This window comes from Serpula lacrymans (assembly GCF_000218685.1).
Source record: "Serpula lacrymans var. lacrymans S7.9 unplaced genomic scaffold SERLAscaffold_15, whole genome shotgun sequence".
NCBI lineage: Eukaryota > Fungi > Basidiomycota > Agaricomycetes > Boletales > Serpulaceae > Serpula > Serpula lacrymans.
In genome coordinates, this window is record NW_006763304.1 from 381,875 (window position 1) to 396,993 (window position 15,119).

General features: G+C 44.9%; 4 protein-coding genes across 4 annotated transcripts; 2 read left to right on the forward strand and 2 right to left on the reverse strand.

Annotated features, from left to right (window-relative positions):
- Nucleotides 1-278: 278 nt before the first annotated feature.
- Nucleotides 279-3,667, reverse strand: SERLADRAFT_491377 (putative cellobiose dehydrogenase; the record flags this gene model as incomplete). Its single annotated transcript, XM_007323468.1, has 19 exons — nucleotides 279-445; nucleotides 501-590; nucleotides 643-659; nucleotides 707-760; nucleotides 816-961; nucleotides 1,019-1,045; nucleotides 1,096-1,157; nucleotides 1,207-1,255; nucleotides 1,316-1,443; nucleotides 1,494-1,865; nucleotides 1,915-2,173; nucleotides 2,233-2,287; nucleotides 2,346-2,418; nucleotides 2,469-2,633; nucleotides 2,687-2,835; nucleotides 2,904-3,020; nucleotides 3,069-3,160; nucleotides 3,285-3,555; nucleotides 3,619-3,667. 19 exons carry the CDS (start codon nucleotides 3,665-3,667, stop codon nucleotides 329-331), a joined length of 2,292 nt encoding a protein of 763 aa, XP_007323530.1.
- Nucleotides 3,668-3,934: 267 nt separating this feature from the next.
- CDH2 (cellobiose dehydrogenase) lies at nucleotides 3,935-7,602 on the reverse strand (the record flags this gene model as incomplete). Its single annotated transcript, XM_007323225.1, has 19 exons — nucleotides 3,935-4,363; nucleotides 4,417-4,506; nucleotides 4,560-4,576; nucleotides 4,631-4,684; nucleotides 4,743-4,888; nucleotides 4,943-4,969; nucleotides 5,024-5,085; nucleotides 5,148-5,196; nucleotides 5,259-5,386; nucleotides 5,436-5,807; nucleotides 5,861-6,119; nucleotides 6,175-6,229; nucleotides 6,285-6,357; nucleotides 6,413-6,577; nucleotides 6,631-6,779; nucleotides 6,833-6,949; nucleotides 7,009-7,100; nucleotides 7,227-7,497; nucleotides 7,554-7,602. 19 exons carry the CDS (start codon nucleotides 7,600-7,602, stop codon nucleotides 4,247-4,249), a joined length of 2,292 nt encoding a protein of 763 aa, XP_007323287.1.
- A 1,706-nt stretch (nucleotides 7,603-9,308) lies between these two features.
- Nucleotides 9,309-11,421, forward strand: SERLADRAFT_478249 (uncharacterized protein; the record flags this gene model as incomplete). The annotated part of the gene is made up of 5 exons (XM_007323226.1): nucleotides 9,309-9,874; nucleotides 9,944-10,152; nucleotides 10,358-10,441; nucleotides 10,496-10,765; nucleotides 10,849-11,421. 4 exons carry the CDS (start codon nucleotides 9,661-9,663, stop codon nucleotides 10,667-10,669), a joined length of 681 nt encoding a protein of 226 aa, XP_007323288.1.
- Nucleotides 11,422-12,405: 984 nt separating this feature from the next.
- On the forward strand, nucleotides 12,406-15,115 carry SERLADRAFT_358300 (glycoside hydrolase family 18 protein; the record flags this gene model as incomplete). The annotated part of the gene is made up of 17 exons (XM_007323227.1): nucleotides 12,406-12,662; nucleotides 12,717-12,739; nucleotides 12,795-12,904; nucleotides 12,957-13,019; nucleotides 13,078-13,103; nucleotides 13,161-13,301; nucleotides 13,365-13,494; nucleotides 13,559-13,642; nucleotides 13,696-13,728; nucleotides 13,783-13,891; nucleotides 13,942-14,003; nucleotides 14,054-14,263; nucleotides 14,335-14,429; nucleotides 14,532-14,688; nucleotides 14,746-14,779; nucleotides 14,839-14,895; nucleotides 14,950-15,115. The coding sequence occupies 17 exons, from the start codon at nucleotides 12,442-12,444 to the stop codon at nucleotides 15,012-15,014; spliced, it is 1,620 nt and encodes a 539-aa protein (XP_007323289.1).
- Nucleotides 15,116-15,119: the final 4 nt, after the last annotated feature.

Below are 15,119 nucleotides of genomic sequence, written 5' to 3' on the forward strand. Positions count from 1 at the left end.
GAATGCGAATGTGAAATTTGATCGTTCTAGTAGCTAAATGACCCTCCGGGTTGACAACCTCTTGCTGGCAACGCTACAACAGCCTCAGCGGCCAGGCTCAATGGTGTGCGGACGGGCGTCTCCACAAGACGAAAAAAATAAACACATTGCATTAAGAGGGAATCGAACCCCCGGCGGGTCGATGGCAACGACCCAGGTTACCACTACCCCATTAATGCGTTATAATTAAGCCAGCACATGATCATGATGAGGACGAAGATAAAGCTTTTGACAGAAAAAAGTGAAGTACAGCAATGAAATCATGAGCAACACGCTCTGCCAATTGGAACTAAGGACCCCCGGCAAGTGCTAAAATTTTCGCGACTGCTTGCTCTGCGGCGGACATGAGCGTTCCATGTGGGTTTCCGGTTGGCAGCGAAGGAATGATGGAGGCATCAATGATGAACTAGATAGCATCGATTAAGTAAATTTCATTTATGACATCGAATTTTCTTTTTCACCAAGTTGTCCGTTTTGAAGACTTTCGTGTTGGAGTCAACCACTGAGCCTATGGAGTCCGACCCTACCCAATGGTTTGAATTCAACAAAGCCTGTGAAATTCATTCGATAACGACTCGTTCTGCTACTATCAAGATTACTTACAGGATCATAGTTGTTAACTAGGACATATGTTAGCCAATATATCGTGAGTGACTAAGGGGCTTACCATAGTCAGTGATTGTTGTTTGGTTATCTGGTGTGATCAATGTCAGTCCAGGGACTGCATTCAGGAAGTTCGTCAACTTATCAATCTAAAGTGAGGATGGCTTGCGCACCGGTGTTAACAGTTGAAATGAGATCGTTAAGTGCCGTTATTATAGTAGACTTGTCAACAGGATCAGTAAACCACGGATTGACCAGAGGTATTCCGGTCAGAGCTGCATTGATGCCTATGCGTCCACGAGAAGTTACTCCTTGAGATCTAATTGAATTATTAAGAACATTAAAATGCACTCCGGATCTTACATATTAATCTTACAGATAAGTGGTGATCGTGAATGTTTGACTGAAAAGGAATTCAATATTATCAGCAATTTCAAAACAGCAACAGCTTACCTGACGTTGTAAGCATAAGTTGTGTTGATGACGGAGGCACCGGGTCGAACAGTACCTTGCATCTACGCCACTTGGTAAGCAGGGGATATGCAACCAGAAGATCGGATGTACCCATCGTTGCTTGCCATCTGTGTCAGTGTAGGAGCGCCAGAAGTTAAGTCTGTCATTTAAGCAAGTTATCACGACGAAATACTGATTCATAGAGAATATACCTCCTTACTTTGATGTTATACCCGCAAGTACTCCAGATTGATCTCTCAAGTATTGGGCTGCATCAGCGGGACGAGGGTCAGACCAGACATTTGCCCAGTTGTCGTAGGCGTCAATATCAGGGTGCGTGAACACGAACTATAGAATAATGGTGAGGAAAAACTACCATAAATATACAATGTGCTCACGTTGACAGAAGGGTTATCAGACACATTATACCCAACGGGGAGGTCTATGTACTGGCTTGATGGTGGCAGATTAGCAGCTGTGGTCGGATTACCTTCCACCAAAGCGATCATATCCGAGGGACCTATGCCGCTCTGGAATAAAATCCGGGGTGAACCATAAGATCCGGCGGATAAAATCACACGTCCCTTGTGTGTAAGAGGTACGACACCGTTAGGCCCTAAAGACGAGTCATTCGTCTGCACGCCTGTAATTTGTGACCTGTTGCGGACAACACTAGAAACTAAGGTATAATCTCTGTACACAAAATTTGGGCGGGAAAGTGCTGTTTGAAGGTACGTTGCGACAGGTCCACCTCGCTTTCCAGCTATAAACTGCGGGAAAAGTCAGCATTATCAACCCAAACCAGGTACCAGCCCTTACATCAAAAGCACTGTAACCATAAACATGGTCTTTCGAGTTGGGGTAATTGTTTATTGTGACATTGCGATAGCCTTGACCATTGATAAGTTGAGACGTAACTGTATATGATTGTTCGAGGTAGCGCAACCCATCCGTTGAGGGGTGATCCGTGCTGGGGAGACGAGCAGCTATTTTACTTGTGTAGGGCTGATGATTGACCCAGCTGATTGGCCAGCCAACACTGACAGAGAAATCGGAGTCTTGGGGTAGCCAGTATAGACTGGAAAATATGGTTAGTAAGGATGTTCTCTGCTGGAGACTTAGTCATTCAGTACGCACGCCCCATTGATAGAAGTCCCTCCGCCAAGCAGGCATCCTGCGTAAACTGTAATATCTGAAGGTGTATATATTGAGAATGAATTGGGTACAGGAGCCTTGGACATGATTGTTACCTTTGCACCAATACCACGGATTAGGATCACTAAACATCGATTCGTACAACCCAGGGATGTCAAATTTAGTTAGCTGGCTCACATAACATCAGATCAAGCTTCAAGTGTAGCGAGGACACTCACATTAGTTCCTTCAGCCCAAGGGGCATTGTATGTTCCACCAGTTTCTCCGGTACTGGGTCCCCCTCGTTCCAATAGGAGAACCTTTTTCCCAGCTTCAGAGAGGCGATCTGCAGCAATTATACCACCTGGACCAGCACCAACTATGATGTAGTCATACGGGGTGGCCTGTTCAAAAAAGAGTCAGATATGCTGGTGCATTTTCGGAGACGGTTGCTTACAATAACAGTGGAACCTGGCAAAGCTGTTGTACTAGATGTTGCACTATAAGTGCTAGTGGGTAATATACCCGTTGTCCCTGGACTTCCGTTGAGATAACTGCCATAATTTCTGTTATGCGCTACTGCAAAATCCTCTCCAAAGAATCCAACTAAATATGAATATGATATAGTATAGTCAGAATAGTGCTCGTAATGTCAAAAATGACAGTATACTCACAATCGGTGTGCTCCTGGAAACTGCTCTGAGCATCAGAAGGATCAGCAACAACAACATCGGAGTATGCCCAAGCCAATGTGCTCGCCCCTCCCAAATCAAAACTCCCGCCTTCCCAGCCTTGGATGTTTGGTTAGGTAATATCAATTGGAGGCAATATAGACATACTGGTACAGTTCTGACATCGGAACACCCATTTCCAATGAGTTGAATTGACAGTGGTAGATGGAAGACTGGTTATTATAGGACCTGTATAAGCGCTGCATTGGGATGAGTCACAGAAGTACATTTTGGCCTGTTAGGTTAAGGTACGAACGTAGGCAGGGCATATTGTCTGTAAGCAAATATTAGTGCTTAGCTAAAGAAAAGCTGTGAAGTTCCTACGTTGCATAACGAGATGAAAACACGACCGAGTTGGCATTGGGCCATGCAACTAGCAACAAGCTGTTGAGCATAGCACCACCTAACGATAGACCAATCCATTGAGCGTCAAGAGGTGCAACGATTTCACCAATAAACTCCGTAGAGTTGGTTCCAGTAGTGACAAGTGGGGGTAATACAAAACCATAAGTGACATTGTATACCGGGTCCGTGTAGCCTTGAAAAACGAAGCCATTTCCTGAGTCGGTGTAGCTTGAAGAGCTCTGTGCCAGTACTACGTGCATGACATGTACAAGCTGATTAACATAAAATTGCGCTGATTAGAAGAGCAACTCGCCAGGACTTGATATAGCCACAAAGCTCAGCAGTAAAAGCGGGAGTACCATTGTGATAGAGCAATGACACAAGAGTGCATTGGGGGGTCCGAGAAAGACTGAGTATGTAACAGAAGAAGTCCTAGTCAGATGAGCAAGAGGGGTTCTATTGACGCCCAGGAACCAAGCCTACATCCCGACGCAAAACTATATCAACGGGGCTTTACTGCAATATCATGAAAACCCACCATTGTAGAATATATGCAGAGAAAACCAAGGCAGCACACCTATTACAAGCGGAAAGTAATTGGGGAGATGCTTACACCCGCGACTTGTTGGCATCAATTAGTACAATGGATACATCAAGGTAAATAGAAACAAGAAGACCAAGAATGTAATAGTTCAATAGCCAGAAACATCGAAGCACTCTGGGAAAGCACTTGGACAAGGCACTTACCTTTGTCATACTCGGGCAATGACCTCGTGTTCAACAAAACGGCAATGTAATATTCCTCGTACCATCAGGTTACCAGGCCTGCAATCAGAGGCATGAGACCTTCATAACCACCTGAACAGCATTTTCCGAGGGTAGCACTAATACAAGCTAATGTATTCAAGTCCTGAATAGACACAAGCAACATATCCTATTATTTAGGGACCTCCGGCTAGTGCCAAAATCTTTGCAGCAGCTTGCTCTGCAGCAGACATAAGTGTTCCATGAGGATTTCCCGTTGGCAGTGAAGGAATGATAGAGGCGTCAACAACAAACTACACCATACATTAAGTAAAGTTTTGCTTAGGATCGGACTTGTTTTCCTCACCAAATTGTTCGTACTGAAGACTTTTGTATTGGAATCAACCACTGAGCCTATGCTGTTTGATCCCACCCAATGATTTGAATCTAGCGACCCCTATGAAGCAGAGTAAAAAACGAAAATAATACTCTTGCTGCAAAATTACTTACAGGATCGTAGCTGTTAACTGACAGTATATATCAGCCAGATTGTTCACGAGGAGTAGACTAGGATGATATACCGTAGTCAGTAATCGTAGTTTGATTATCTGGTGTAATTAATGTGAGTCCAGGGACTGGATTCAGAGAGTTCATAAATCAATTAACACTAAAAAGTGAGAATGGTTTGCGCACCAGTATTGATATTTGAAACAATATCATTGAGCGCAGTTATTAGGGTGGACTTGTCAACAGGATCGGTAAACCATGGATTGACTAGAGGCAGTCCAGTCAGAGCTGCGTTGATGCCAATCCGTCCACGAGAAGTCACTCCTTGGGATCTAATCAAGATAAAGTTCAGCAACCCAGATCGCGTCCTTGTTCACTTTTCTTACAGGTAGGTAGTAATTGTGAATATTTGACTGAACAGTATTTAAACGCCTTCGACTCCGGATCGTCAGACAATATCGGCTCACCTATCATTGTAAGCATAAGTTGTATTGACAGCGGAGGCGCCAGGTCGAACAGTCCCTTGCATCTATAGTTGTCGGGTGGTTGAGAGACAGAGGGTATAGGTATACAAGCAGAAGCAAAACACACCCATCGTTGCTTGTCGTCAGTGCCAGTGTAGGAGCGCCAAAAGTTAAGTCTGAAAATGAAAGGTTTCAGTCACGACATCAAATCAAGTCTCAGAATATTTAAATAACTTACTTTGGTGAGGCACCTGCAAATACTCCAGATTGATCTTTCAAATATTGTACCGCATCAGCGGGACGAGGATCAGTCCACACATCCGCCCAGTTGTCATAAGCATCGATACTAGGGTGTGTGAAAACAAACTAGAAAAAGCAATGAGAAAAATCACAGTCTAAACACACAGGCACTTACGTTAATAGAAGGGTTATCAGACACATTGTATCCAACAGGGAGGTCTATGTACTGGCTTGATGGTGGCAAATTAGCAGCTGCGGTCGGACTACCTTCTACTAGAGCAATCATATCTGCGGGACCAATGCCACTCTGGAACAAGATGCGAGGTGAACCATAAGACCCTGCTGATAAGATCACACGTCCGTTGGGTGTAAGAGGCACAACACCATTAGGCCCAAGAGACGAATCGTTCGTCTGCACACCCGTGATTTGAGATCCATTGCGGACGACATTCGACACCAAGGTGTGATCTTTGTATACAAAATTTGAACGAGCTAGTGCTGTCTGGAGATACGTTGCAACAGGGCCACCTCGTTTGCCATTTATGAACTACTCAGAAATAGTCAATACCATTTACCTTAAAAGTAAGAACAGCTCCTTACATCAAAAGCGCTGTTACCATACGAGTGATCTTTCGAGTTAGGGTCATCGTTTATAGTGATATTGCGATACCCTTGACCATTGAGAAGTTGAGCCGTAACTGTAGCTGATTGCTCCAAATAACGCAACCCATCCGTTGATGGATGATCTGTACTGGGAAGACGAGCAGCCATTTTATTTGTGTACGGCTGGTGATTTCCCCAGCTGCTTGGCCAACCAACGCTAGTCGAGAAATCAGAGTCTTGCGGCAACCAGTACAGGCTAAAGATATGATCAACATTGCCCTTATACAGAAACAGTGTCACCGGATACGTACGCCCCATTGATCGAAGTACCGCCTCCGAGCAAGCATCCAGCGAAAACAGTGATGTCTAAACATAAATATCATCAGAACGCGTCGAGACCGCCAAATTGCGGTATAATTACCTTTACACCAATACCACGGATTAGAATCAGTGAACATGGACTCAAATAATCCGGGGATATCGAATTTAGTCAGCTGGACGGTATAACATCAACATTTGGAGCATTAGAACCGTACGGATTATGCTTACATTAGTGCCTTCGGCCCAGACAGCGTCATATGTTCCACCAGTTTCCCCAGTACTCGGTCCTCCGCGTTCTAGTAGAAGAACCTTTTTACCGGCTTCAGAAAGACGATCTGCTGCTATTATACCCCCTGGACCGGCACCAACTACGATGTAGTCGTAAGGAGTTGCCTGATATTCAAAGTATCAGATACACTGATGCATTCTGAGAAATGATTACTTACAGTAGTAGTGGGACTAGTTAAAGTTGTTGTACTAGATACTACGGTAGAAGTGCTAGTGGGAACAGAGCTCGTCGTCCCTGGGTCTCCGTTGAGATAATTGTTATAATTCGAGCTGTGTGCCGCAGCAAAGTTTTCTCCGAAAAATCCAACTGAAGGTGATATGATCAAAACACTGATGATGTCGAAATGATAGTATGCTCACAATCAGTGTGCTCCTGGAAGCTACTTTGAGGATCAGAAGGATCATTCACAGCAACATTGGAGTATGCCCAAGCCAGTGCGCTTGACCCTCCCAAGTTAATGCTTCCACCTTGCCAACCTGAATATGCCCGGGTGAGTAAACTAATATCAAAGCAAAGCAAAGCAAAGTCGACATACTGGTACAATTCTGGCATCGGAACACCCATTTCCAATGAGTTGAGTTGACAGTGGTAGATGGAAGGCTGGTGATGATAGGACCTGTATAAGCGCTGCAATGCAATGAGTCATACAGGTCTATTTCTGCCTATCAGGCTAAGATACGAACGTAGGCAGGACATATTGTCTGCAAGCGAATATCAATAATGCAAAGTTGAAGAAATTTGTGAAGTTCCTACGTTGTATAACGAGACGAAAACACAACTGAGTTGATGTTGGGCCATGCGACTAGCAACAAGCTGTCGAGCATAGCACCGCCTAGTGATAGTCCGATCCATTGAGCTCCGATAGGTGCAACAATTTCACCAATAAATTCGGTAGAATTCGTTCCAGTGGTGACAAGTGGGGGGAATACAAGGCCATAAGTGACATCATATACCGGGTCGGTGTAGCCTTGAAAAACGAAACCATTTCCTGAATCAGTGTAGCCAGAAGAACTCTGGGCGAGCACTACAAGTATCTAACTCGGTCAACGTGTAATTGTTCTGACAACACGAGTGACTTACCAGACCCAGATATACTGAGAACACTCAGCAATAAGAACGAGAGCACCATGGTGATATCGGTATGAGACGATACCGAAGGTCAGAGAGAGGCCTCGTATTTATTGGAAGTTTTTCCACCCCAATATGAGCGAAGAATTTCCGCTGATACTTAGGAACACCTTTGAAATCCTATGCCCTTTTGGAATATTGTGCCAAGGTGATCTGACTGTGATATCACAATTGCGGTTCTGACGTTTGCGGAGAGATCAAGAGCATGCGTTCGTTAAAGACGGAAACAAATCGGTAACGCATTCATGCTTGTGACCTTTTGATGCCCAGCTAGTACGTCAGATAAGTCAACGAGGGCTAGAAATAAAAGACCGAGGATGAGTCGTATATTAAATGCAATATTCAGTGAGGAATTACATTGATCGACTCACTCGGAAAGGATGGTTCAACGAGGCACCTCCCTTCAACCTGGCCATATGATTCCGACCTTGTCCCGACCAATGTCCTTGAACTCAGCAGAACGGATGTGAAAGAATGCAGCCGCCTAGAACGAGATGTGCCATGTATTGGAAAGGAATAAAAGGAGAATAAACAATACAAATCACATGTCATCATCTGTCTTCTCGCCTGTTACTTTGTCGTTGGACGAAGAACCATGTGTGCAATTGTAGTCTCTCTGCGCGAATAGCTAGAACTCTAAACTGTATCGGGTGAATTACGCGCTATGCTCCGCAAAAAATAGGCGTCAGTGATGAGCTTCCCTGTATAGTGCTCCTTCAGACTAAAGCGGTCCGTCAGTGTGGTGCCAGAGACCTGAAGTCTGTGTTGTCGCGATAAAAATCCGCAATGAACGCTATCATTGATGGAGATATCGACTCAGATTCACAGTATCGAGTTTCGTGTTATACAATGCGGTATCGATATTGATACTATCTTGCATTGTCGCAGACTCGCGGTCACCGATACAGAGTATTACAGACCTGCATCATGACTGGATGCGCTGTTTGTTTGGTCGTATTAGATTTAGACGCCAATGGGAAACAACGACAAGCAATCCGGCCTGCAGCTGATTGTGGCAACAAAATTTCCGATGGGGAGTTCGTGGCAGTGGGGAGCAAAGAAAACAGATAATAAGCTTATCACCGTCAAGTCCTGACATGCAAAGCTTTCCGCTCTGCTACCCGGGCGCTCAGAATAACCATCAAACACCATGTATTTTCTTTCAAACCCCGATACACCTGTTTTTCATTGGGGACTATCATTTCTAGGTCTCAATGTTTCAGAATCGTAGCCCCATCAACCAAACGAATTCGTACTTTGGTTAGGGTGTCTTTTATCAAGATACCAGCCACCCCTCTACCACGTCCGGATCAATGTTGCTTCAGATGCAAAAGCGAATCGTCTAATCCGCACGAACATGGCAATGTAAGATATCAGTTATCTTATGGCTCTTGTCACGGGTGATATGAACCTCTCGCGACTTGGCACTGACATGGAACTGTTATCGTGATATTTAGCGCTATTACTATGATAGGTATACGTACCGATCGAGTCTACCTGTATGTTTCCTTCGCGTGGTCTATGCTGCTGGGCTCGTTGTATGACTTGGCATGTCGAACCGTTATGTATACGCTAGCATTTTCTTACCACTCAAAATTAAATAGCAAGATGGCTATTGCACTACAAGTAAGATGCGTTTGTGAGTAAGCTGTATATTGTTGACTGTTGTTCGGGCTGTAAATTGCCGAGCCTGTGAACGCGCGATCCATCCTTGCAGTGACCAGTCCGCTGTTCATTCCAAACTCTCTGTTCCTGTCTTGCTACGGCAGTTGACGTACGACGACGCACCCTACTGTATCGCTCACGCTTCGGTATCGTTCTTTTCGCTGAGCGTGGGCTGGTTACTCGCAACAGAGCGCTTATCGAACATCTCGCCACTGCACTACAGAACGTGTCCCTCTTTTCCATCTTTTCATACCTTTTTTCTTCAGATTTCTTTTGATTAAGTCTAATCTTCCAACTTGATACCCGTTGTTCTCGAAGAACTCGAAGCCTTAGAATCACCAGCACCGTTCATTCGTGCCAATTCGTGTGGATTTTGTAACTACGTCAACCCATCATGTCCACCTCAGCTTCTTCCTCCACTTCAACGCCATCTTCAGCAACAGCCGGGCCTAGTGGTCAAAACCCCCATCCCTTGCTGGAAAACAACGAAGAAAAGAACAGTGTGGTCATCAAAGTTGGCATGGTTGGAGATTCGCAGATAGGCAAGACGAGTCTCATGGTCAAATATGTAGAGGGCAGTTTTGATGAAGACTACATCCAGACGCTAGGTATGTGCTTCGTATTCTTTTTTTTTACCTAGCATAGCTATCGTTTGAACCAACCATTTATGCCTCAAGGCGTCAATTTCATGGAGAAAACCATCTCCGTCCGGCGGACAACCATCACTTTCTCGATATGGGATCTGGGTGGTCAGCGAGAGTTCGTCAATATGCTACCGCTAGTCTGCAATGATGCTGTCGCTATTCTATTCATGTTCGACCTCTCTCGAAAATCGACCCTCAATTCGGTAAAAGAGTGGTATCGACAAGCACGAGGTTTTAACAAGGTAAGCAATTGCAAATTCGTCTCGAGAGTCCTGCATAGCACTATGGCCGCTCGCTTGTTTTCTTAATCACACACGTTACTGGCAAACATTGGTTTGGTTGATGGGAATGGGTGCTTCTACTTGTTGTACTAAGACATGATATCGATCGTCAAATGAAGCTGATAGCTCCATGTGAGTCACTAATACTGACCTCTTCCTTTCACAGACTGCTATACCTTTTCTGATCGGGACAAAATTTGATACGTTTGCAACATTTCCAAGAGACGAGCAAGAGGAAATCACTAAGCAGGTATGTCAACATATTACTTCACCTATGTATACTCTTCTGACTTTGCATATTGAGGCCAAACGATTTGCACGGGCTATGCATGCATCATTGATATTCTGCTCTACATCTGCTTCAATAAACGTTCAAAAGATCTTCAAGATCGTGCTCGCAAAAGCGTTTGACCTCAAGTGTGTAATTCCGGAGATCGAGGGTATCGGAGAGCCTGTGCTCATATACGTGGATGTGTAACACTGAATATTGTTCATCTATACGGAGTTGGGTGGAGAAGTGTCGGCAGAATGAGGTGTGTTGCATGTTGAGGGGAGACGGGGGAGAGGCATCAAGGTGAAGTGGTGTCAATGTGTATATATAATTCTCACTTGCTAATGTCAATATGGAACTATCTATGTTATCCTGCGTTAATTTAGGCTACCCACCTCTGGGAATGGTACTGTCTACTGAGATGCGCTGTTGTAACGCGGGTAGCGATGCTGATGATCTCGACATGTTTTTTCACACTCAATTCGCGGACGGTTACGATAAATCACTGAAAGGACTGACAAGAATGCCGCCTGTCATCTTCTGCCCTATTTATTCACCCTTTTAATTCTTCGTTGGTATTATTTACAATTACCAAATTCCTTTGTAACTTCCTTTGACATCCCTAGCACCGACTTCCACCACGTATATCGCTCCATCCAATCACTATTGTCTTTTGTGTTGTCGTTTTCTTCGTTTTGCTGCATTCTTGTCCTTGCTCCTCTATCGTCCCGCATCTACAAACCTGTTCAAAAATATCTTTTTCTTCTTCTATTAGCCCAACAAGATACTCGGAGCGTAGCTTCAACCCGACATTCCTTTAAACTGGTGGAGGCGGTATTCTTGATCGCTGTCACGGTGTATCCACCTGATTCCATCCTGCCAGCGCTCCAATCTGATTTCGTGCCATGCTTCTTCATCCATGTCTTCATGTCTTCACTACGGAAATCATCTATTTAAATGACATGGTACCAATTCTCCTGATTAGCCTCTTTATGCAATGGGCTGCCCAAGCTTTCAAGTTTGCTCTGATGCGGTTCTGCTGCATTCAGTTTCTGCCGATGACCGGGAATGAGGTCCGAAAATCATGATGCCGGTCCATTTCTTGCTCTTGCACCGTGACTACCATCGAGCGCTGGGATCATTGAGAAGTATCGTGTGGTATAGTGTTGCCACGTATAAGGTCCCTTGCCAAGGACAACTATGTGTGATGGCAAGTTAGGACTGAGTGTGGCAACGTGTGCTCTCTGAGTCTGGGGACGGAGTTCAAGACGATTGACTGTGACCATTCCAGATACAACTATGCGGTCAAAACGGTACCTTTATTTTGGCACGGACTTTCAGCGAAGATAAACTGACTTCAGCTTTCTGACAGCTCTCCGGGCCCCATAACGCTGTGATCGGTCATCTCAGAACATGTACTTCCTAATAGTCACCGTGCCATGACTTCAAGTTGACAAGTCGGAATGTTCCAACTCCTCTGTGGTATTCCTGGAGGCCCGCCCTGCCCTGGATTGCCTAGCCCCTTGTTTTTCGCGTGCCACGCGTACAGATAGCAAGGTTTCGCCTCTGGTGAGACGGTGTCGACCACTCGCCGCGGAGCTCAAAAGACCAACCTCTCATGCTCCAGTCCTATAGTTCCAAGAAGCTTCATAATAGCTTCCATGCGTCGTCAATCTTTTCAGGACATGGGCCCGCATGATTAACCCCTTCTCGTTGATACGTTGATAGACGCGTTCTTCCCTTAGAGGATGATACCGTCTGTCCAGGGGTTTACGACTGTTAAACTTTGAACAGCCGTGCGGTTTCTCTAAGATCCACAAGGTGTTTCGCACCATCACTAGTCTCAGAGTCACCACAAAATGGAATATACAGTGATCCCCCTTGCTTAGACATCACTCTCTCTTAAGGTACAAATAGAGGATCATTCTGGCACTGTATTAGTCGGAGCCCCCTGCGATTCCAGAAGCAACGAGGCAATCATGGTTTCCACATCCTTTACCCCGCACTCTCCGTTCAGATCCATCCTCTTGCTTCTCGTAGCCATATTCACCATTTCTTCAGCTGTGGATGCTACTCAAGTTATGCGACGGCCTGAGGGTTATAAAAATACCCCCAGTCAAGTAGAGACAGTCCAGGTGTCTCCCCAGATCGTGCACAAAAGAGCTAATAGTCACGTACAAGCTGCTTACTTCACAAACTGGTAAGGCATTCATTGTGCATTTCACTGAGAAGTCTCTGAGATATGGTTTCAAAGGGGTATCTATGGCGCCAATTTCCGTAAGAACAACATTTACCCAGTATCAGCTTCCTATCTAACTTTGAATATCAACAGAGCCTACCAATATTACTCCATCAGATCTTACGCACATACTCTACGCCTTCGCCGATGTTTCTTCTTCTACTGGAACCATCTCCTTGACTGACAGTTACGCTGATGAACAGGTAAGTCGTGCTTGCGTTTAACCAGTATGTTTCTTTTAAATCTGTTCCGCAGAAACATTACCCTGGAGATTCATGGAGCGAAGCTGGAAACAACCTGTATGGTTGTTTGAAACAGGTACTTCGTAATCTGTCATTTCGAAACCTGTCATGTGCTTATATGTGTAATATCTTAGCTTTACCTCCTTAAGCTCGCTAATAGGTATAAATGGCCCGAAGACATTCATTCCCAGAATCACGCTAATACTCAATGATCCAGGAATTTGAAGGTTCTTCTGTCTATTGGTGGCTGGACTTATTCGCAAGCTGGTCACTTCTCTTTCGTTACTGACGCTACCAGTCGAGCTACTTTCGTGTCGAGCGCAGTCCAACTCATCAAGGACTATGGATTTGACGGCATGTGAGTCTCAAAATCTTTACTCACGCGCACACATACTCATGTTATATTATTACTGGCGATCAGCGATCTTGATTTCGAATATCCGTCTAATTCTGCTGAGGGTCAAGGTTTTGCGGATCTCTTGACAGCCTTACGAACAGCATTCAGCCAGCTGGAGACTTCGAATGGTGATACGGTTCCATACGAGCTTACTGTACGTCGGTCGTCTTTGAAACAATCCCCTTCCCGTAAAGCTCACAGCATGTCCCCATACTCAGGCCGCAGTTTCTGCTGGTGCACCAAATTATGCATATTACGTCGTTCCTCAGATGGATCAGGCATTGTCCTATTGGAACTTGATGGTAATGAATCCTGCCACAGCACTCTGGAAATTCATCTAAGTAATCTCTTCTAGTCTTACGATTATGCTGGTTCCTGGCTTACCTGGGTATGTTATCCTACAAACATGAGAGGATACATTATTAATTATCCATCCCCCCAGGCGGATAACCAAGCTAATTTGTACGGCGGATCTCGTACTAATGTCAGCACTGATGCCGCTATCAAACATTACCTTGCAAGCGGTGCAACTGCAAGCAAAATCAACATGGGTAATGTTAATATAGAAAGAAAGTAAACTCATCTGCTCACTGTTTTTCAGGTATTCCGCTTTATGGACGTGCTTTCGAGGATACGAACGGCATTGGAGACCCATATAGTGGAGTATGGCTTCCTTATAAGCGTTCTCACTTCACCTGCTAAACATCTTTTAGATTGGTCCTGGTACCATTCAAGCTGGTATCTACTCTTATAAAGATCTCCCACTTGCGGGAGCACAAGTCTTCGAGAACACTACAGATGTAACAAGCTATTCTTACGATTCTACCAAGAAAGAGCTCGTGTCTTACGATGTGCCGGACATCGTGAAAATAAAGGCCGACTATGTTGTGTCTAACAATCTGGCAGGTACCATGTTCTGGGATGTGAGTTATTTTGGACTGTCATGCTACGGATATCTGCTGATTCATTCAATTGTATCATCTTTTCTATGTAGCTCTCGACTGATAGCACTGGTTCGACTTCTCTCGTTGCCACGGCTGCGGGTGTGTATAGCTCTTTGGACCAAACACAGGCAAGTTCATCTGTCGTGTACCTATATTTCGAGATACTGAGTGTGATCTTCTTCAGAACCACATAAAGTTCGTACTCAAGCACTTTCTTCATATCATTGATGCTAATCACATCCCACAGTTATCCCAGCAGTAAATGGGACAATATTCGTAACAACATGGATGGATCGAGTTCCTCTACATCGACAACCGCAACTCAGACATCTACAGCTTCTTCAACACCCACCTCCCCATCGGGATCAGGTAGTTGCGCTGGGGTTGGTGCCTGGGGTTCCGGAGTAAGTACTTTCTCTCCATTCCCTTGTACATCACGACTCACAATCCTAATCGTGCAGACTGTGTATACCGTGGGACAAACTGCTACGTACAGTAAATCCCCATCCATTTCCAGCTATATCCAATTCTGAACTAACTTTTGACCATCTCAGATGGTCACCTCTGGACTGCTAAATGGTGGACCCAGGGAGACACTCCTGGAGGATCAGGTATGCTGCTTTATGCTGTTCGAAAGCAATGCGACGACTGATAGCGTATCTTAGCTGGTGCATGGACCGATGGTGGGGTATGCACTTCGTCCAAGCGTTCGATGCGATTTAGATTTTGAAGGATATCGTAGAAATGTTCAACCTTAATGACGTGTTTTGTATACCATTTTCTCGCGCTGCCTCTATTGACGATAAATGAAAGTGTACGTTATTCGATGGAGGTC